The 23,673-nt window shown below is 46.9% G+C and overlaps 1 protein-coding gene across 1 annotated transcript in view; it reads right to left on the bottom strand.

The window, feature by feature from the left end:
* The window catches only part of LOC138447859 (lysosomal alpha-mannosidase-like), a 564,797-nt gene that overhangs the window by 280,769 nt on the left and 260,355 nt on the right, over positions 1 to 23,673 (bottom strand). Inside the window, exon 17 of the mRNA XM_069604298.1 lies at positions 19,189 to 19,307. Within this exon, the coding sequence (XP_069460399.1) occupies positions 19,189 to 19,307 (119 nt within the window). The remainder of the gene's footprint in view (positions 1 to 19,188; positions 19,308 to 23,673) is intronic.

The following is a 23,673-nucleotide window of genomic DNA, read 5'->3' as shown; positions in this document are numbered from 1 at the left end:
ACGTCAGGCCTAATAACGGAAATGGTACGGGTGGAATATAAAGCGAGAGTCCTGTCGGACCACTCGCCCTTGATCGTCAGCTGGCAATACTGCCCCCCAAGAGCAAGGATCCCGACGTGGCGGCTCCGAGCGGAAGCGCTTAAAGATCCTGTGTTCAAAGAAGAGGTAAGGGAGGAGATCATAAATTACTTTGAGGAGAACACTGGTAGTGTAGACTCGGCGTGCACGTTATGGGAGGCCTTTAAAGTAGTGCTGAGAGGCGTGGCCATAGCAAAGTCCCAAAGTCTGCAAGGCGGTATCCTGGCTGATTTACAAGAGGCTGAGAGGGATTTGGAAAAAGCACAAAGGGAGGATGGCGATACCGGATCGAATGCGGAACGGATACTTCAACTTCAACAGACGTGTGGAGAGCATTGGGATAGGTTGTGTAAACTGAATTATAAGAAATACATAGAGAAGCAGCACGCGGGTGGTGACAAAACAGGACGGCTTCTGGCGTGGTTATATAAGAGCGAAACCCCCAGACCCACCATTAGGGCAATAACAAGAGAAGACGGCAGTGTAGCGGACACCCAGGAGGGAGTTAATCAGGAATTTGCCATGTATTACAGGGAATTGTATGGGGACGCTGGGGAAGATAATCAAGAGAGGATAAAAGAAACACTCGAAGATATAGGTCTGCCCAGGATAAGTACTGAAGAGAGGGAAGAGTTGGATGCACCAATCACTTTAGAGGAGCTAGAAGCAGTGGTGAGACAGTTACCTACAAGTAAAACCCCAGGGGCGGACGGGTTTCCGAGCGAGTTTTATAAAGCGTACATGGCAGAGGTGCTCCCTCCGATGCTGAATATGCTAAATGAAGCGTTTGAGACGGGACAACTGCCAGAGTCGCTAAGGGAAGCAATTATAATTCCGCTACTTAAACCAAATAAGCCTGGGCACAGTTGTGGCTCCTACAGACCACTATCAATGCTGAATCAAGACAGCAAGATATTAACAGCTGTCTTGGCAAACAGACTGCGAAGGGTCATAGACAAACTCATACACCCGGATCAGACGGGTTATGTTCCAAACAGGAACATAACCCATAATCACAGGCGACTCCACCGAGTCATTGAATGGGCGGGGGAGAATGAGGGTGACATGGCAGTGGTTGGATGCGGTAAAGGCTTTCGACTCTGTCAAATGGCCATGGCTGCTGTCGACTCTGGCGGAATATGGGATGGGGCCCGGATATGTGAGATGGGCAAAGATGTTATACAGCGCGCCGCTTGCTAGAGTTAAGACGGGAGCTGTTATTTCAGAGAGATGGCGGTTAGGCAGAGGTACTAGACAGGGATGCCCGTGGTCCCCTATGCTATACATATTGGCATTGGAGCCTTTGGCTATATACCTCAGACAGCAGTATGACACCATAGGCATCGAAGTGGGTGGGGAACGATATTTGATCTCTTTATACGCAGACGACATGTTATTGTACCTGATGCATCCGGAGGAGAATCTCCAGTATATTTTGGAGGTTATGGAACGGTATGCGGGGCTGTCTGGAATAGCTGTGAATCCTCAGAAGTCTGTAATTTTCCCATTGGGTAACTATAAGGGACTCCCCGCAGAACGGCTGCCGGTATTGCAAGCCCCTTGGGCTATTGATACCTTTCGGTACCTTGGGATAGATGTGTATCATACGGTTGAACAAGAACATAAGCACAACACGGAGGTAGCCGTGGGGAAAATAGAGAAAAGTATGCAATTTTGGGGGAAGCTGCCGCTAGCTATGATGGGGCGCAGTGCAATGCTTAAGATGGTGGTTTTGCCCAGACTTCTGCATTACTTCGGGAACATTCCACACCTCATACCCGGGAAGTTTTTTGCCAAGCTTAATAGTATAAGCAGGGACTTTTTGTGGCAAGGAACTAGGTGCAGGATGGCATTGTGGAAACTGCAAAACTTTTACGAAAAAGGAGGGATACGGCTCCCCAACTATGAGGCCTACTACGTAGCGGGCCAATTGCAGTACGTTGCTAAATGGCTCTCGGATGAAAGTACCCCCGAATTTAGATTGTTTAGTGCAGACTGTGACCCATTTTATTTAAAGGAAATGATCTGGTTATCCGAAACAGAAATGCAAGGGCGCCCCAAAATGATGATGCTTGGGTGGAGGATTTGGCGCCGCGCGTGCAGGATGATGGAAATCCCGGCTCCGTGCTCCCCGCAAATACCGCTGGTGGCACTGGCTAAGGGAGATGTGCAACTGCGGAGGATGATCAGAAATCACTGGGAATCAGTGGGGTTGGCAACGGTGGGAGATGTCTGGCGGGAGGGAGCCATCATAAGTTTTGAGGAGTTGGGTGAGGAAACAGGTCTACACGTAGGTCAATATATTACATATCATAGATTGGCGCGGGAAATTATGAAAACTTGGCCCGAAGCTATTCTTGAAGCAGAGCCGAATGGTATTGTAGACGCAATATATGACATAACAGATGGAGGGCACGAGATTTCAAGATTGTATGACATGCTGATGCTTAGGATTGGTAAAGAACCAACGCAACTACGATTAGATTGGGAAACTGAAGTGGGAACCCCGATGGAAGACGAGATGTGGGAGCGGGCTTTGTGGTATCATCAGAAGGTGTCGAGAAACGCTAGGTTGAAACAAATACAATTATACATAACGCATAGGGCGTACATGACACCCCTGAGGATATCAAGGTTTAAAAATGTAGGTAGACAAGCATGTCCCAAGTGCAATGAAGAACGGGCTGACATGACACACATGTTTTGGTCCTGCCCCGTGGTTGGGCGCTTCTGGAGCGAGATAGCGGCGAAACTGGCGGATAAAGGAGTCACACTGGTTGTAGAATCGGCCTGGGCCTGCCTATTGGGGGGGTTCCCTAGATCGCAGAAACTGAAGCATGTTAACAGATTAAAGGACTTGGCATATGTGCTGGCTAAGAGGAGGATTGCCATGGGGTGGAAGGCTTGTCATAAACCGCAGGTGGAGATATGGTGGAAGGAATTGCAAAAGTGGGCGGAAGCAGAGACTATGGCATGGCAGGAGTCCAGTATGATGAGAGGGGTAGAAGAGGTGGGAACCCTGATGGCTTGGAAATCATTGATAGCGGAATTGTTTGGAACGATGCCAGATTTGGTGGATTCCAAAGGAGAACAGACCCCACCGCGCGGCGTGAACACAGAGTGAACAAACCTGATGGGCTCGTAGGGGGGGTGGGCTTTGGGGTGCGGAGATCAAATTGTATAATGTGCACATTCAAACTGTATTATGGCATCTTGTACTGTATATTTGGTCTGTATTGTGTTGTTGGTTGAAATATAATAAAAAAACGTTTAAAAAAAAAAAAAAAAAAGTCAATTTAACCTTACATTCTCTGTGAAACAGTAGTTTATCCCAAAGAAGGCATTTAAACATTTGGGAAGTCTAAAAAGACATCACGATGTCCCTGCATGGAGGGTGCTGTGTAACACATGAAGATGCCTATGGAGTTATCTTAAAACTCCATAATCAAAGAACACAAGAGTAAAACATATCAAAATACGAGAGTGGGCGAAAAAAGCACACTCTTTCCAGGTCATCAAAATCCAGCAAAGTTGCTGGGGGTCTCTAAAATGAAGGGGATTAGCACATTTCTGAGAATTCTCCTTAACAAGGAGACAAGGAGGAAACCCAAGGTCTCAGGAAACAAGAAAGATAGCACTTCTGTCATTCAAACCCGGACATCCCCGAGAGGACTGTCCAAAGTCACACCTGTGACTACTCCACCAGCTGAGGCTGAGTGTGGGAAACAACTAGGAGAGGTTGAACAACTGCTGAAGATTCAGAGCTGGAAGACGACCTTCCCCCCTGTTGGAGATCTGGATCCTAAAGACCATCCTGAGCTGCAGTCTTTACTGGCAGAAGGTGGCCCCTGTAGGGCAGACTTCAGCAGAGGTCAAAGAGAGTGTCCTACTCTTGAAGGACTTCGCCAACAGGCAGCTTTCCAGCTGGACGGGCAAGAGCCAGGGAAGCAATAGTTTTACTGGGAGGATGGCCTCTTCTACAGTGAGCCTACTGTGTCGATCCCAGGGGACTAAGAAGACTTTTAGTGCCTTAGGAGATAAGACACCAGTTCCTACAGTTAGCCCACGAGATTCCTTTGGCTGGTCACTCAAGCTTTAAGTAGACCAAGGAAAGGCTTTCTCTTCATTTCTACTGGCCTAAGCTGGGGTCTGATGTAGATAAATTCTGTCGGAGCGAGTACACTTGTCAGACATCTGGCAAGAGCGGAGCCAAGAATGTGGCACCTTTGGTGCCTCTCCCAGTGGTGGGAGTCCCTTTTGAGAGGATATGAATCAACATTGTTGGTCCATTAGACCCTCCAACCTCTTCAGGCAATCTATTTATATTGGTTGTAGTAGACCATACTAATAGGTATTGTGAAGCTATACCTATGAGGACTGTTACTCTCAGGCAGTTGCTAAGGCCCTACTTGGTATTTTTACCAGAGCAGCTTTTCCTAAGGAGGTTATCTCTGACAGGGGAATTAATTTTATGGCCCACTACATGCAGGCCATGTGGAAAAACTGGAGCAATTTACAAGTTCTCAACTGCCTACCATCCCCAGGCCAATGTGCTGCTAGAGAGGTTTAATTGTACTATGAAGAGCATGATAGGTGCTTTATTAGAAAGTGGGACCTTCTACCGCCAAGTCCCTCAGGAGGGAGTTGGATTTAGTCCCTTCGGGCTCCTCTATGGTCATCCAGTTAGAGGTCCATTGGCCCTAATTAAGGAGGGTTTGGAGAGTGCTCCTTCCCCCAAGGCAGTGAGTCACTGACTACGTGTTAGGTCTCTGGAGGAGAATGATCCATGATGACAGAAGCTTCTGATAACTTGAAAGCATGTCAGGCTCTGGTGAAGCATTGGCATGACCAGAAGGCCAACATTGTCAAATTTACTCAAGACCAGCAAGTTCTAATTATGGTACCTACAAGGCAGGGGGCCTTACAGGGCAAATGGATTGGACCCTTCAAGGTTCTGGGAAAACTTGGAGGTCAATTATTTGGTGGACTTGGGCAATCCAAAGGAGGCCCCCAGGGTCTTTCACACCAACCGTCTAAAAGCCTGTGTCTCTAGAACAGCAGTGGGAGCTTTGCTTCTAGCTTCTGCTCAGGAGGAGGAGCGTGAACCTCTACCTGACCTCCTCAGGGGACAACCTTTAGATGGGAAGTTATAAGGATCTAATCTCTCTTCTAATCTGACACTGGAACAACAGGAGGAGTGCAAATTACTATTACATCAGTTTGCCTCTCTGTTTTCACTATACCAGGCTTGACCCCTTGGGGCCACCATGATATTCTCACTGGTGACTGTACCTGTTAAAAGCAGAGGTTATAGGATGTCAGATCATGTGAGATCCCACATAAAGGAAGAGGTCAACAAGATGCTTGATCTCGGGGTAATAGAGCCATCTACAAGCCCATGGTCTAGCCCAGTTGTACTAGTGCCAAAGGCGGGATCCAAGGAGTTGAGATTCTCTGTGGACCATAGAGTCCTAAATGCAGTCACAAAGACTGATGCCCATCCTTTACCTAGGACACATGAACTGGTGGATAGTCTTGGTGCAGCCACGTACCCAAGTACATTTGATCTAACATCAGGCTATTGGCAAATCGCTCTGACAGACCATGCCAAGGAGAAAACTGCATTTACGACCTCAGCAGGCCTCTACCAGGTTAAGGTAATGCCTTTTGCTTTAAAAAATGCACCTTCTACATTCCAAAGGATGGCGAATCAAGTTCTGAATGGGATGTAAGACTTCTGCATGGCATACTTGGATGACATTGCAGTGTTCAGCCCTACTTGGAAAGAGCATGTTGACCACTTAGGATATTTATTGCAGGCTCTTGAGCAGGCCCATCTGTCCATAAAGGCAAGAAATGTCAAATTGGTCAGAGCAAAGTGGTCTACCTTGGACATGAGGTAGGAGGTGGTGAAATAAGACCATTGCTTAGCAAAGTACAAGCTGTTCAAGAATAGGCCACCCCTACTACTCAAATCCAAGTGAGAGCCTTTCTATGTCTCACAGGTTACTATAGGAACTTCATAGAGAACTATGGGCCCATAGCTTCTCCCTTAAATGTGGTCTCCTCACGCAAATTCCCCAAGGTGGTCAGGTGGAATGAGGAGTGCACAAAGGCATTTGAAGGACTGAAGAAAGCCCTTTGTCAAGCTCCTAACTATAGCCAAACCTTCATTGTGCAGACAGATGCATCCAATACAAGTATAGGTGCAGTTCTGAGTCAGCTGGATGAGAAAGGCAGGGAACACCCAATCTGCTTCATCAACAGGAAGCTGAAGGAACCTGAGACAAGGTGGGCTACCATAGAATGTGAGTGTTTTGCCATTGTGTGGTCTTTGAAGAAGTTTAGACCATACTTGTATGGATCTACTTTTGTGATTCAGACAGACCACCAACCCTTGAGATGGTTAATGCAGATGAACGGGGAAAATCCAAAATTGTTAAGATAGTCAATCAGCCTACAGGGGTTTGATTTTATCATTGAATACAGGTCACAGTGTAATCGCCAAAATTCTGATGGTCACTCCAGAATGTGTGACTGGAGTAAGGAGATTCATCCAGGGGTGGATTAAATCCTCCTGTCCCCGAGTGTTAGGAGAATTCTCAAACAATTGCTAATTCCCTTCACCTTAGAGACCCCCAGCAACTTTGCTGGATTTTGAGGACTTGATTTTTTTACCTGGAGAGATTATGACCCTTTTCCCACTCTCTCATGTGCTTTGAAATGTGTTTTACTCTTGTGTTCTCGTTGTTCATGGAGTCTAACCAACTCCATAGGCATCTTTTCATTTGTGTCACACAGCACGAATGGGAGAGAACTGAAGAAAAGGTGTGTCTCTTGGACTGAAAGGCAGAGTCGACCACTGGAATGAAAGAACCGAAGACAAGCTTGAAGAGGATGACTGCTGCAACTCCTGGACCATTGGTTTCCCCAGTGAAGCCCTGCTGCAGGTCCGAATCGGCAAGTTCACCTCGACAGAGAAGCCCGTTCAAGGACGACTTCTCCCTTTGAGTTGATAGAACCAATCAACTCGACAGTAAGCCACCTGGACACCTTATCTCGGAGCTGGTTGAATTTCCTCAGAGTGCTGCAGGAAACCATACAACCAGGGAGAGGGACACCAGTTTGTGTGCTTTACTCACAGGAATCGAAATCTAAGTTTTCCAAGTGACAGCCTTGACTGTCCCAGTGCAGTGCAGGAGTCCCCCTCCCTCTTGTCCCCACGACTGAGGCCCAGAAACAGCGAGATCTGCAGGAACTGCCAGGAACAGAAGTCTTCAGCTGTGTCTTTTTCTTCATTTGTAAGGTACTGTGAAATAAGACAAAGTACTTACCTCTCACGGTGGAAGTGCTTGAAACGTTTGCAACTCACAGGCCTAATCAGCTTGTGACCCAACACGTGATTCTTCTTTTTACAAACAACTACTGAGAACTTTGGCCTAGATGTTCCTGTTTACTTATCAGAACTGCTTTATCCTATCCAAGATTTTAGCCCATTCACTTTGGCCTAGCCTACTGAATTGAAATGATTCTTCTGGTGAACTCAAAATATCTGCACTGTCTAAGAAATAATGGCATTATTTTTATGTTCTGATAACCTATGCCTTTTTGCTCCTCCTTCAAAGTATTCTGAATGCCTCAGTCGCGCATCAGAAGTGCCATTGCAAGTGGCTGTTGGGCTGGAGCAGGCTCTTCTCTGTTGTTTGTGCCGACACGTCGTCTGCAAGTGGAAGTGACCTTCTTGCTTTCGCCCTAACAGCTTTTGGATTAAGGACATTTGATTACATTACCCAAGTAATTGAATTTACAATGGCGTTTGTTTTGTCTCACTTTGACAAGCGGTTTTACTGCGGTCCATGGTGCTTAAGCTATATCGCTCCCCCGTTTTACCTAAGCTTGTTTCTCTTTGCCTGCAGCTTTCCACCCTTGTGGCTCCGCCCACATGCCCGCCAACTTCCAATCCTCAGTTTATACAACTAGTGGGGAGCGCGCGCATATCGGAAGTGCCATTGCAAGTGGCTGTTGGGCTGTGCAGCGGGTGCGCGGTGCCTGCCATTTGAGTAAGCATTGTGTATTTATAATGCTCATATGACCAATATTATGACCTTATTTTCATTGAATTGTGTTGAAGGCTCTATGTTGTGACATTTCCTGATTTGAGTAAGCATTAACTGGAGTCTTAGTCTCCCTATTGATAGCACCTTGGGAACCTCATTCAGAGTCTAATTAAGTGATACTATTGTTTCATAACTCCCCGATACTGGTTTGTGTAACCATTACTTTCTTTTCTGATACTTGACACACCGGTGTGTGTCCGTCAATATGGTAAATGATCTTAGAAGTGGAAGAAAACCTACGGGAGTACATAGTCCAGCAAGGACTAGTGTAGAGATGTTGAATGAAATGTCTTTAAACAAAGACTTGGGGAATCGGACAGCCTCACAGGATGAGGTTGTAAATTTTGAATGTGATGAATCCAGTCCGGTTTCGGTACCCCAGTCCACGTGTGCGAACGATGAGAGTGAAGGAACTGGTGTTGTTTGCAATGATGTGAAGCAAAAGGGAAGGGTACCTAGAATTCTTGAATCCTCTCCTATGAAGTATAATGTAAAGGAAGTTAATAACCTTACCATCACAGATACTATAAATAAGATAGATGTTGAGGATGAGGAGTGGCTGAGCAAAAAGGTTGATCCAAGTGGAATTATACAAACTAAATTTGGAGGACTGAATGATTACTCAATACTGGGACCCGCTATAGAGGCTGAAGTAGGAAAGAGGATGTGATTCTCTTTGGGGCCATCTACCCCAGTGTCTAAACTACCGTTTGGAAGGGAGGACGAAACTTAGAGTGTACAGTACTGAAGTATATTTTTGTATGATATTTAACTGCCTCCTTCTAGTGAATGTTTTATTACTGACTGTTAAATACATTAATAAGTGTTTAACTAAGAAACCTTGAGTGTAAGAGTTTATTTGAACACCTGTGATTGTTGACCTCTGTGTAACATCATTACTGCTCACATTCCCCTCTTGAGATAAGCCTGGCTGCTCAGCTCCGCTACCAAAAATTATGTAGTACAGACGTACCAAAGGTTGGTTTTGCTTACACCTGTAGTCCTAGTTGTGTATAGTGGTCCCAAAGAGTACTGCAAACAAACTTTGCCTAACAGTAGGGTCGATGGGATGTCCAGGGATACATCCCTCGGCTGAGCTGGCGTAATCGGAACACTAGGCCCTGCACCGTCATCGTCTTCCACGTCCTCGTGGACCCTGTGTCATGTGCAGGGACTGCAAGTCCTCATGTGTGGATGAAACTTTGATGGCTTGGGGCTTGCCTGGGACCTCTTCGCCCCCCACCCCTGCGTTTTTGCACCCTGAGGGGACAGTGCCGGGCTCAGAGATGGCAACCTCTTCTCCGGTGTGCCAGCAGGCTTTGCCACAGTCACAGTGGAAGCTTCCCGCCTCAGAGGCAGGGACACCTTGGGCGCAGTAGGGGTTACCTTCACAAAGTCAGCCCCTTTTGCCTTGGAGAGAGCAGCTGCCACCAGCTCAATCGTTGATGAAAACTTCTCCTGCGCCGCCTGGGCCTTCATGGGCAGGTCGGCTGCCTTTTCCTCCGTCCTTGGCCTCTCAGGCTTTTCCCGCAGCTTAGCCGGGTTGGACGATTTCTTTTTTGAGGAGGAGCTCGATCGCTGGCTGAAGATGGAGGCTTCAAGCGGATGTCCGGGTTGATGAAGCCGCAGGGTGGTATGTCTGTGTTGTTGAAAGGGGTGGAGGTGGTCAGTGAAGATGGGGAGAAGGCGAAGTTGCTGGGGGAGCATTTTGCGGGAGTGCACAGTTCAGAGAACTTCCCAGAGGCAATGAGACTAAGTATGGGAGTGGTTGAGGAGGAGATGCGGGAGTTGTTGGCGAATGTTGGACCTTGGGCAGAGCAGTATGAGACTCTGTTTTCTATGGCGGAGTTGGATGGGGCGATTCGGAAGGGGAAGTGGTCAAGTCCAGGGGTGGATGGGGTCATGTATGTATTTTTGGAGAAGTTGTCGGTGGAATGTAAGTTGGAGGTGTTAGCATTGTTCAATGAGATCTGGAAGAGTGGAGTTTTACCGAGGTTATGGAAGAGAGTGATTGTGGTAGCGATTTTGAAGAGTGGCAAGGTCCCGACGGAGTGTAAGTCATACAGGCCGATTGCGCGGACTGTCGTGTTGTGTAAGGTTATGGAACGGATGGTAGTTGAGCGCTTGGGGTTCTATTTGGAGTCGAATGGGTGTCTGAGCGATTTTCAGAGTGGGTTCAGGAAGAATCGGTCAGTGGCAGATCCGTTAGTGAGGTTGGTCACTGGAGTGGAGGAAGCGTTGTGTGATGGGGAGATGGTGGGTGTGTTCTTTTTGGATTTGGAGAAGGCGTATGATATGGTGTGGAAGAATGGGTTGCTGGTTCGACTGTTGGAGATGGGTGTGAAGGGGAGGATGTTTCGGTGGATTAAAGTGTTTTTGGCTGACAGGACCTTTCAGGTGAGAGTGAGGAGGGTGTTGTCTGAGGTTTGGAAGATGGAGAATGGGACGCCGGAGGGGAGTGTGATTAGTGCGATGCTGTTTAATGTGATGGTGGATGGGTTGATTCGGGCTTTAGCGGGAATCGGGTGTCAGCTGGATTTCTTCGCAGATGATGGTGTGGTTTGGGTAAGAGGGCGGAGTTTGTTGTTGGTGCAGAGTCGGCTGCAAGCTGCAATTGTGCGAATGGAGGAGTGGTGTGGGAAATGGGGCTTTTCGATGTCTGTGGATAAAAGCGCGAGTATGGTTTTCTCAAGGAGAAGAGTGCAGCAAGGGTTGGACTTGGGTTTGAAAGGCGAGAGGGTGAAAAGCGTTGAAGAGTTTCCGTACTTGGGGGTGACATTGGCTAGGAAGTTAAACTGGAATTTGCAGGTGAATGGTATGGTGGATAAGAGCAAACTAAGGTTGAATTTGTTGCGGGCGGTGACTGGGAAAGAGTGGGGTGCGCAGCAGAAGTGTCTACGAATGTTGTATAAGGGGTTGATTTTGAGTGTGATGGATTTCGGATGTCAGGTATCAGTGGGCTTCACGGCGAGTCAGAAGTTGCGGTTGGACAGGGTACAGGGGAGGGCATTGAGGGTGTGTTCGGGTGTGATGAGATCCTCTCCAGCAAATGCAGTTCAGGTGCTTGTGGGGGAGATGCCGTTGGGGTGGAGGAGGGATGTGTTAAATATGAGATGGTGGGTGAAGTGCAGTGCGAAGAGTGTGGCTCATCCGGTGCGTGAATGTTTGAAGTATAATTGGAGGTTTGATTATTATAGGGACCAGTGGAGGAGGAAAGGGGGCACTTTTGGGTTTCGCATGTGGGAAAAGGGAGTGGTGTGGGCGATTTGATGACTGTGACAGATACAGATTTGGAGAGATGGCGGAGGTGGAAAATGGGGTCTCCAAAGGTATGTTTGGAGTTAGCGAATGTGGTGTCGAAGAAGAGAGGATTGCGGGGCGAGATTAAAGCTTTGGGTCAGGCGTATGTGGCAGGAAAGGAAGGATGCAAGGTGTTTACGGATGGTTCGAAGGATCCTGTGTCTGGGAGAGTGGGTATGGTGTATTATCTGGGAAACACTGGGGAGTATAAAGTGGGACGATTGACGAATGATGTGTCAATTTGTACGGCTGAGTTGGTGGCGATTGCATTGGCGATTGATAGGGTGTGCGAGTTGGGGTTAGAGAAGGTGGTGATATTTTCAGATTCATTGAGTGGTTTGCAGGCGATTTTGGCGGGGGATGGTGATAGGAAGGACGTGATTATGGACATCAGGAGGAAGATCGATCGGTGCGTGCTCGGGGGAATGGATTTGGAGTTGGCGTGGGTCCCTAGTCACAGTGGCATTTTGGGTAATGAGTTGGTGGATCTGGCGGCGGGTGAGGGTATGAGAAGGGGAGCGGTTGATGTGACATTACCTTTTGAGTGTGGATGAGGTGAAGGCAGTGATGGTGAGATGGGTCATGGATGAGTGGCAGGAGAGGTGGGTGAGTGGGGTGAAGGGCAGGTGGATGTTTGGTGTTCGTGGGAAAGTGTCGGTGAAGGTAGATGCGGGGAGTCTGGAATGGAGGAGGGGGGAGGAGGTGATGCTGAATCGGTTGAGGATAGGGCATGCAGGACTGAATGTTTGTTTCGAGTGGGGAAGCGCGAGTCGAGGGATTGTGCGGTGTGTGGGGTGCCTGAGACTGGGACATTTCCTGCTTAGGTGTGAGAGACATGTCGAGGAGAGAGAATTGATGAGGGTTCGATTGTCTGCGCTGGGTGTGGCTGAGCTGAGTGGGAAGGGTTTGCTGGGAGGTATCGGGGAGAGATGGAGGCGGATGGTGAGCTTGATCGCGCCCTGTCCATCGAGGGACCGCAGCCAGCTGGTACATCTGCTTCAATTCTAAAGGTACTGTGGGGCTTTGGGTTTTAACCATCTTTAGCCAAATCTAGCGCTTCCTAGTTTGGGGAGTGCTCCTTTATAACTTTCTGAATTACTGCAATTCACTGGTGCAGGCCTAACAGCTTGTGCACCTCAGGTAGGCTCACTTGAACTCCTGGATTTTTCTTCAAGGAACTACTGACTGTTCAACTAACTTGTTCTAAGATTGCATCAGAACTAAAACTATCCTATTCACTTTGGCTGCACTGGCTCCCTAAAAGCATACATTCTGAACCCTACTGGCTTCGGGAGTGCTTGTTCTCTTACAGGTTTTAATTGTTTTACACTATCATTGCTGGGATAAAAGACTGCCTACATCCCTCTGTGAATAAAAACTATTGTTACAGTGCTACAGAGTTCTATTCCACTCTAACACGGTTTCCCTCCAAACTCCATATTGTATGGTGAACCATAAGTGCTACTACTGACCATAACTGATGTCACTCTGTGTGGTGGAAATGTTTTAGTACAAACATAATTTACTCACCTGCATTATGGCTACTTGAATAACTGGATTCTGAAATTCTGCCTGATGTTACTATTAGTTGCTGCCCAACAGTGTGATAAATAATTTTAATATAACGTTTAAAGTGTGTAAGCATTTCCTTGTCTACTTGTCACTACTGATTTCATTGTACCACTGTACAGCTCAGAGTAACCCTTCCAAGATGAGCCTGGCTGCTCTGCCACTCTGCCCAAGTTCCATGAGTAGTACAGTCTTATACTAAGAGTTGGGGACCTGTATGCCAAGGGACAGCTTTATTAATTCGTACTTCAAGTGGACTATAGGAAAACTCCCCTAACACTTAATACTTTGACACACTAATCACTTTGCAACTATTGTTTTTAGGAACGCTGGATTTTGGATTAATGTGGGCCACCAGACAGACCCCCGTCAATGTCAATAGGTTTTCACATTGTATTAAGTGATGACTTATCCTCCTGGGAAGAGGCTTTACAATCTTCATACAGGGAGTTGATAGGAGGCACCAGGAAATTTCATACAAGAAATAAGTCTTGTGGAGGTTAGTCTCATATTTAACAAGACTTACCCTAGCTCAAACAAATAATAAGCATGTGACAAATCGAGGGAATTTGGTACAGCCAGAATGTTCCTCCCAAAAATAAATCACTCTATGGCCGTCACATAATTTATCCAAAAGATGGTGCGTTTCTAAGCCATAACTAAGGGAGGCTACCGCTTTCCCCTTGTAGAACTTAATTGCTGGTAAAAAGGAAACATTTTCCATATTTACTGTGGATACATTTAATTTGCGCCAGTGATTGTATCACTTATTTTAGATTAGTGCCCCACCAGGTTTTTGATTGGTCTAGTCGTAATCCAGAAACCTAAGTTACTAACTTCAGTTTATGATTATTAATCTTCTAGGTTTCGAACACAATGTAAAGTGAATGATTTTATCGCTCTTAATCACTAGCTCATTTCTATGTGTGTAATCATGAAATGCTATACAGAGTCTTTGGAGGCCTATTTGTGTAGTGTCAAAAAGAGGACATCTGCACAGGACAACCAAAATAACTTAATCACATTTATTTTCTGAGAAAAAACAAAAAAAAGACTCCCTTATCTAATGCCTCCCCCATGTCCAATGTATGCAAGTTAAGTAAGCAGGGTGCCAGCATACATCCTTGCCACAAGGCCACAATGGATATCCATTTCCCTTGAAAGGTGGCCCTGCAAATTTAATCTAATTCCCTGTATTGTGTCGGTATGTAACTAAACTAAAATATTCAACAGCTTATTTGGGAGACCCCAATGTATGCCCCTAAGCAGTATTCTATTAACCCCATCAAAAGAGAGCCACCCCATCTATCTTGCCCCTCTTTGCCCACCTGATCTCCTTCTCGCCTCATTTCCAGTCCGATGATAATGACGCAGTTTTCCTTCAAACCTCCCTCTACTACCTCCTCGTCCTCCTCTATCATCCATGATTGCCTAAACGCTATCCAGGCATGGTGTGTGTTAGGGAGAATTCTCATAAATGTGCTAATTCCCTTCACCTTAGAGACCACCAGTACCTTTGCTGGATTTTGAGGACTTGATTTTTTTACCTGGAGAGCGTGTGAGCCTTTTTTCCCACTCTCTCATTTATTGAATGTGTTTTACTCTTGTGTTCTTTGATTGTTGAGTTTTAGACAACTCCATGGGCATCATCTTTACATTTGTGTCACACAGCACCCTCAGTGCAGTGACACAGGGAAGCCTTTTAGGCTGACCCAAGTTTTAAATACCTTCTCTGGGATCAACTACTGTTTCCCAGAGAAAGTAAAGTGAAATTGACTTTACTAGTCTTTTCAAAATCCTAGACCCAGCACACCCTATTTTACAATAGAGTGCTGGAGGGGTTACTTAGTATCTCCTATGTCTAGAAACATATGTAGCAGTCAAATGCTACCCTTTTCTCTCGAAATGGCTGGTGGCAGTGGTGTTACAATGAACTACCATGATTTTTCCTGACCGCTAACACCAGTACAAATGGTGTCTGAGCCTACTTTGTTTAAACAGGTCCTGGTCCTCTTTTTCCCCATTTCTGTTTGGAAAGGTCCTTCTAGAGTTCGTCTCTGCAGGCCAAACCAGGTTTGGTCCCTTTGTTCCCTAAGTCTTTGGCAGGCTTCAGGAGTGTCTGGTGTGGGCAGGAAGTGATGGAGGTGCCCGAAACTCCCTGTACTTAGTCTCCCAAGAGACCCAAATGCACTCTGGCGTGATTGACTGGCTGACTGTCCGGCAAGGACAGCCACGGTGCTGGGCAGGTGGCAGCTAGGCTGGAATGAATGGGAGCAAACTGGATAAAAGGCGAGTCTTACCTTGGAAGGCAGAGTCGACCACTGGAACGAAAGAACCGAAGACGAGCTGGAAGAGGACAGCTGCTGCAACTCCTGGACCGTTGGTTTGCCTGGTGAAGCCCTGCTGCAGGTCCGAAAACGCCAAGTTCATCTCGACAGAGCAGCCCTTCAAGGACGACTTCTCCCTTCGAGTTAGTGGGACCAATCAACTCGTAAGACACCTGGATAACATTCTCGAAGCTAGTTGTATTTTCATCAGAGTGCTGCAGGAAACCCAATAGCCAGGGAGAGGGACACCAGTTGGTGTGCTTGTCTACAGCTACCGGAATTGAATATTTGCCTTTGCCAGCTTTTTGACCAGACCCAGTACAGGAGTCCCCCGACGTCCTCCCTCTGGTCCCCACAACTGAGGCTCAGGAACAGCGAGATCTGCAGGAACTGCCCTTAAAGGATGTCTTCAGCTGCATCTTTTTCTTCATTGTAAGGTACTGTGAAAACCCGACCGAGAGAACTTACCTCTCACTGCGAAAGTGCTTGAAACTTTGGCAACTTGCAGGCCTAGTCAGCTTGTGCCCCGACATATGAACCTTTCTTTTACTAACTACTTCTGAGAACTTTGGCAAAGACTTTTCTGTTTAACTACCTGATTTGCCTATCATATACAAGCCTTTTTGCTCCTCCTTCAAAGTAGTTTAAATGCCTCAGAACCTGACAGTGTGAAGTATGGCATTACCCAAATTGACCTTTTACAATTGACCTTTTGCACAATTGACCCAATTATAGTGGTCCTAATTGACCTTCTGCACAATTGACCTTTATATTATTTTAGTTATTTTATATATGTATTGGGTTGGTTTTGGATTATAAATAAGGGGATTGGGTGGGCGGTTGCAGGGGCTTTTGGATTGGGTTTCCCCCCCCCACATACATGTCCTAATTGAGGTTCTAAATTAGGTCAATTCTCCTGACTCAATTGTGAAAAGGTCAATTATTATACAACCTGAAGTATTGAAGTATATTTTTGTGTGATATAGATTGCCTCCGTCTAGTGAATGTTTTATAACTGACTGTGAAATAAATTAATAAGTGTTTTACCAAGAAACCTTGAGTGTAAGAGTTTGTTTGAATACTTGTAATTCTAGACCTCTGTATAACATCCTTACAGCTCACATTGCCCTCTTGAGATAAGCCTGGCTGCTCAGCAACGCGCTACCACAAAACAGTACAGACTTCTACCAAAGGTTGGTTTTGCTTACACCTGTAGTACTAGTTGTGTGTCCCAAAGGGTACTGTACACAAACTTTGCCTAACAGTGTGCGGCTAACGATCTGTCTTAATGCCGGTAAGGACACCTGCACCCAGTTTCCGTCATACCCTCTGGCCACTCTCCTTGGGCCCTCTACCCTCACCATCCTTTGAGGCCAAAAACCCTGCGGTAATCTTCGACTCTGTTCTCTCCTTCACCCATCTTGGACGTTGCCAAAGCCCACTTCAAGCTTCACCTCCTGAGAGGCTTTCTCCCTTTCCTCACCTTTCTCCTGAAGCTCAAGGTCTCCAGAGCTCTGGTCCTCTCCGCAACAGCCTCTTCTTCAATCTCCCCCTTTCCTCCCTACGCCCCTTCAGCTAATTCAGAATAAGTCTGCAAGACTTTTCCTTGGCCTCAAGCTCAGGCACCGTATCTCTCCATCCCCAAAATGTCCCCACTGGCTCCTGTTGGTCGCAAGGATCAAATTCAAGACCCTCTGCAGCATCAACAAGGCTTTCTGGGGCCTGGGATGACGCTATCTCCAACTTTCCCTCCCTAAATACTTCCCTGCTAGAGCCCTCCGCTCCTCTAACTCCAACTCTCTGCTTGTCGAACGCTTCTCCAAGCAGAAAGCGGGGGCCAGGTCTCTCTTCAGCTGGTGCCCCTCAGAACAGCCTCTCTGCCCCTCTCAGGCTTGAGCCAGACCTCCTTAAGTTCCAGAAACATCTCAAAACTCTGCTGCTTCTTTCCCTCTCTCCCTTCCCTGCTAATCACCCCTCTACCCGCTGAGACTGGTGGCCTGGTCCTAATGAATACAAAAAATGAATCCCACAGGTTACCAGACCTTCTACCCAGTCCACAACAGCACCCTCCCCCACCGCCTCAGCACTTCCCTTTAGGGCCCCCCTGCCTCGAGGCTGTGCATCCCCAGCCTTGGGATTCCTCCGCCATAGCACTTAGCCAGTGGCTCCTCCCTTGGAACTTCCCTCCCGGGCTCCCACCAGTACTTGTTCATACCTTGCTCCCTCCCACCTGCCATCCCCATCCGCTGCACTTCCCTTCAATGCACTTGCACATCTGAATGTCACAAGGCCTAGTGGTACCACGATTGTATATTCACTTTTTGCCACTGTTATTTACTCCCCTTGCTCCCTCCCCACTTTGTCTTGTGGTGCCAGTAAACACCCTTCTGTTGTATAGGCGCCTAACAAATGCAAAATAAATAAATCGATATTTGCCATAAAAACCAGGGGGGGGGGTTCCACGCTGCTTCCTGTATCTCGTGAATGATGTCACTGCATAAGTTAGCGCCCACACCCCCCCCCCTTCGGAATTCAGTTAGTTTATTTTTTACGTATGCCAATGCATTCGCCCAATGTTCCACTTCTTTCATATTAAGTGCTGAAGAAAAAAAAAACTTAGAATCTACTTCTAAAAGGCTATTGGTCTGCTAATTCATCGGATCCAATCTGTCGCAATGTAAATAAAGCACAGCCAAATGCAAGAATTTCCACGTACTCTGGTCTTTGCTTTAGTAAATAAAATATTTACCCATAGAAAGGGCCGGTTTTTCAGGAACTTGTTGCATAGCCCATTGAGTTCTGGAGTACATTAATTTCCTCTTTTGCTGATAATACTATAGTATATCATCGAAATCAAAAGTCTAAGACCAAACGTCCTCATTGGATTTGCATGCTAAGCCACTGAGTGGACTAGAATACGTAGCTGTGTAGCGATTAGTCCATGCTGATTCGAATATCGGGGTTTCTTGTATTGCTAGGTCATTGGGATCCAGATTATTTACCATCTTGCAAAAATGTATATTGGATTTCAATGGAATACACTTCAGCATGATCTCCCCCATCATTCTGGAGGATTTTGTTGTAGAGATTATGTACACAATAACAAAAATGACTCCCAGTAGGTAGCCAGCACTCTTCTTTTGAACATCTGCTCTGAACTGGATACATTGGAGCTCATATTTGTAGTCTGCTCATAATTCGGCGGCAGGGACCTATACATTTACACTTGTGCAAATGGCCGCCCCTCTGCCTAATTGTTTTCATTTGCACGGCAGTGTGCAAAAGGGGCATGCACGCTTGTATGCCATTCTCTTGCACTACGCCATGCAAACTGAGTAAACGCTGCCTGCCATGTGAAAAAAGCCAGCGGACTCCAGCGGAAGGTAAATGAAAATCCATGCCGATGCAAATACTGAAGCTGCAGAAACAATCCATCCCTCCTCTATGCCATATAAATCAATGGAATTTGGTGTGCAACATGAATGGAAGGCATAAAAGCATTACACAAGGCTTTTACATCTTTCATTTATATTACACCCGATTGGAAAATGACCTTCATTGTGCTCAATTAGCTGGGATCCTGGGCCACTCAAGCAACCTTCTCCCGCCCGGTATGCACCAAGTTGTAGTAATTCTATTACAGAGAAGGACTCTGTTCCACAGATTCAGTGCTTTCTTTTCCTACAGATCAGTTTTTGGCACAATGCTAGACAAGATGGGTCACTGGATTTGCCGAGGTCATCCCTCCCATACCCTACTGCCCCTCCTATCAATCGCTGCTGCTCTCAGTGACTCACCGAACTGGGATGGGTCCCACAGTCCACTCCAGCTCCACAAACTTCTGCCCAGGGTAGAGGCGCACAACCTGAGAGCACCATGAGGAAAAATTCTGGTACACTTCAACCACGAGCGGGCCCTGCAAAGGAAACAGAAGAAAACAGGTCAGAATTCAAAGTTAGGGAACGAGAGCAAGAGCGCTTGGGGGATAAAACAGGTCAAGGAGTGAGAAGGGAGTGGGTAGATGTTAGGTAAGAATTAATGTAGTAACACTGCGTGAGTCTACACAACACTTATCTTCTTGGTATTAGGTAACCCACATTTTGGTATAGGTCTGTACTACACAAGTTGGTAGTGTGAATGAGCAGCCAGGCTCATCTGAAGAGGGGTAAATGTGAGCTGTAGCAATGAAATTCGCAAATACAAGTAACCAAGTAACACTTACACTCAAGGTTTCAGTTATAAATAGTTATTTATTGAACATACCTTTTTAAATAAGTGTTATTTTAAAAAGTGCAAGATATGTAACAATCAAATATACTTTAAAAATACTTTTCCAGAATCTGCACAAGTTCAGTGGATACTCATTAGAGATGCTTTTTACACACTTCCTACACCCGGAGGGGACTTCATTCACAAGGACAATAATGGCATGTATATATCACTAGTTATACTTTGCAGATTCTGAGGTTGCACAGAGGAAAGGTTAAAGGAAGGAACAATGTTAAACAGGTTCCCAGGGCATGCAAGTATACTTAAATCTTCCAATGAAGTCTACACCAGCCTTTCCCAGCAATAACAGTCTAAAAACAAGTTACCAACTATGAGGGACAGAAATATAAAAGTCAACGGAGTAGAAGAATCTGTAGGGAGCCATGACAGCCAAAGTCAATTGGAGTACAGTCTATGAAGTTGAGTCACTTCTTAGAAGATAAAAGTCTTGCACAAAGTTAGAGTTTTGTAGAAACCACTTGTAGGGTCACAAGCTGTTACACTTGTGAAAAGCAGAGTTGGAATCAACTCTAAGGTAAGCCAATGCAAGTCTGAACTGGAAAAAGCACAGCTCAAAAGGACACGGAGGTAAGGACCCCAAGTCTAAACAGTACCTCTGGTTTGAAGAAGAGTGGCCCAGCTGGATTCTGTCCTGTTGCAGTGATGGAGATCCTGGGTTGCTGAGCCTCAGTCGTGGGGACAAGAGGGATGACGTCTGGAGAACTCCTGCAGCAGCAATTTGGAGGTTGTTGGTATTTACAGGCTCTTTTTCGGATCAGCAGCACTTCAAGGTTTCAGAGCATGGTTAACAACACCACTGTGGAACACGGATACCAGTTGGGCTTCCTTTACTCCTAGAGTCCTGCACTCTGGTGATGGCACTCGAGCTCTGGTCGTCCTGCTTCTGGAGAGTCCTTAGCTTAGTTTCTTTATTTATACCGTGCGCCGAACCCTGAGGTAACTGGTCGCCAGAGACTTAACCCCTTTAGTGCCAAGGACGAGATAGCTTGTCCTTTTTGGCACCCTGTTTTGAGTGATCCCTGCACAACAGGGATCGCTCAAAACTGTAATCCAACCCCCGGGCAATGTGAGGGGGAGGTCACCACCTTACTGCCAAGGGGCTGGATTACCTTCAGTTTCACGTCAGCGTGCGTAATGCACGCCGGCGTGAAATTGAAAGTAAATTCACCGCAGCAGCCATTTTCGGCTGCTGCGGTGAAGAGAGAAGGTGAGTGCCCTTCTCCCTCTGCATCGATCTCGGCAGTATTTCAAGCCGGAGATCGAGGCAGGTGTTGTTGGAAAGGGGAGATTCTCCCCTTTCCAACGACACCCTTTGTGTAGCATTGCTGCTCACGGATCGGGCACAGGGCGCGCGACCCGTGGGCAGCAATGTCACCGGATCAATAGAGGTCCGTTTGTGAGGCGGGGGGAGGGGAGGCTGCTTACTAGGTAAGCGGCCTGCTTCCCCCTGTGGCCCCAAAGCATGGTCACCAGGGATTTTACTAGGTAAGCTCCGCCCTCCCCCCGTGGCCCCAAAGCATGGGGCCACATGTATGGAGAACCCTGGGGGCGGATAGGTGACCATCAAAAGATCATGGCTGGTGGTGGACCACCAGGGAATTTTATTCTATGGAAAGGGGGTTTGCCCCCCCCCCCAAAATGGACTTGGGGTCATGTCATGCAGCCCTCCCTGGGGGCAGTTATCTGCTCTTAGGAAGGGGCAAGTAACCCCAGGGAGGGCTGAATGAGATGCCCCACTCCTGCATTTGGTGTGGGGGGGGGAGAGGGTCAACCCCCAGTACATTAGAAAATGATCCGGCGGTGTAGGGGGCCGCTAAGCCCCCTGCTAAAGGGCAGTGTGGCATTTTCAATTATGTTCTTTGTTTACTGAACCTGCCTTGGCGCAGAAGGGCACATTGGTGTGCCATCTGGCGCCGGGGTGCCCAAACCTTACTGCCACACCCACTGGGGAGATTCTATGTAATAAATTCTGGCGCGCTTCCCCCAAGTCCCACCTCTGCGGATTCCCACGGGTGTCTTCTTTTCAGAAATGCATGGGGTTCCCCGTTTTCCTTGGCGGCTTGGACACCCGAGGCCCATATCTGTATGGTGTGCCCGTCTGGAAAAAGTGTGAAATTCAGCTGTCAGAACAGACTTGGGGGTAGGGGTCTTTTAGGCTTTCCCTGTGGCGCCCAGGTAGGTGCACCCACACATGTGAGGTACAGTTTTCATCGGGACACCTGTGGGAATGCGGGACGGTAGGCCATGTGTTGTTGGTGGCGTGTTTCGGTGGGTGAGCCGAGTGAAATGTGTGGAAAATGCATTTTGCCACATTTCGGACTTTGCCGCGGTGTCTGGGTGATAGATTGTGGGCCGATTTGCGCAAGTCAGACCTCTGCGGATTCCCACGGGTGTCCTTTTTCCGGAAATGCATGGGGTTCCCTGTTTTCCGTGGTGGCTTGGACACCTGGGGCCCATATCTGTATGGTGTACCTGTCTGGAAAAGTGTGAAATTCAGCTGTCAGAACAGACTTGGGGTTACCTGTGTTTTAGGCTTTCCCCTTGGCGCCCAGGTAGGTGCATCCACACATGAGACGTACCGTTTTCATCAGGACACCTGTGAGAATGCGGGAAGGTATGACATTTGTTGTGTTTGTGTGCTTTTCATAACGTTTTGACCCATTTGATGGTGCCCTTTGTCATACAACCCTTTCATTTCCCAAATGTGTCCTACATTTAGTCGCTGCTTTAGGCACCATACACTTTTGTAACCTGCACAAGTCACCTACCCTTGAAAAGGTCTACCTGTGCTCTTTAAGAAAATGTATGCTTGCCGTTCCTCACCATATTGGTTTTCCTGCTTTACACATGCCAAGTACGTCTGTTCAGGCCGTAAGCATAAAACTCCTGTGTACCATGGCTAAGCGTTTGGCTTGTGGTATTGCTAGTTTTGTGAAACACTACAAAAAATGTGTGCTTTCCAAACTGCAAGAGTCCGGGGGAATGTAGCGGAGCATTGCTTTTCTCAAAATTCATAGAAGCCATTGCCGTACCAAGCCGACCATGTCCACCACATACGTTTTATTCTGTCATTTTCCCGCTTTTTCCCCCCAATCTATGGCATTTTCCCCTACCTAGTTGTTGCCCGACCTGCGCAAATCACCCATTCCTAAACTTGGAATTTTGACCACTGTTCAGAAATGTATGCCTTTCTGTCCTCCAATTCGTCTTTCCTACCCTTTTCCTCGATTCCGTCCATGCATGTCCAATTGGCAAAAATCACCTCTCTCTCACAAAACGGTTGATAACCACATCAAAATATTTTTTTTTCGTCTCCATCAACCTGTTCTTGAAAGCCAGGAAATTGGGGAATTCAGCACAGCAAACCATTTGTTCCTAGCTCTTCCAAGGAAAAAAAACACAGGCTTCTTTGTACATTTTATTCGCTTTCTAAAAAAAAAAAAAAAAAAAAAAAACATTTTCTACCTTTTTGGTTATTTTCTCTCACCACCATCCTGGATTCCTGGGTGGCGTTACAACCGCCTACATGTGGGAAAAAAGGGGCCAAATTTGGCTGAGATATCTCATTTAAAAAAAAAAGTTACAAGGCGACATACCGAAATCACCAAAAAACGCCTTGGCACTGGGGGAAAATGCCCATGGCAGTTAAAGGGTTAAAGCAGGTTACAACAAATTATAGGCATACATGATAATAACAATAAGTGCAAGTGACTGGGTTAAATGGTGGTCAGAGGGCAGACACCGGAAAAATACAGTGGTGCGACAGTGGTTAATAAGGCAGACAGAAGAAATGTTCTTGTTGGCGAGCCAGGACTTTGTTTTGGCTCTGAAGGTTCAAAAGGATGATTCTGCTCTAAGGTTCACAGGTGTAGCGTTCCATTGTTTGGCTGCTAGGACCGGAAAGCTGGAACCGCTTGCTTTTTTTAGGGTGAATTTGGGGATCGATAGGCAATGAGAATACCACGTACTTGGGGGCGTCATTTGAGAAAAAT

The sequence above is a fragment of the Ambystoma mexicanum genome, chromosome 3q (genome assembly GCF_040938575.1).
Source record: "Ambystoma mexicanum isolate Mex_15411 chromosome 3q, UKY_AmexF1_1, whole genome shotgun sequence".
Taxonomy (NCBI): Eukaryota; Metazoa; Chordata; class Amphibia; order Caudata; family Ambystomatidae; genus Ambystoma; species Ambystoma mexicanum.
This window is presented reverse-complemented; position numbering and strand designations above follow the sequence as displayed.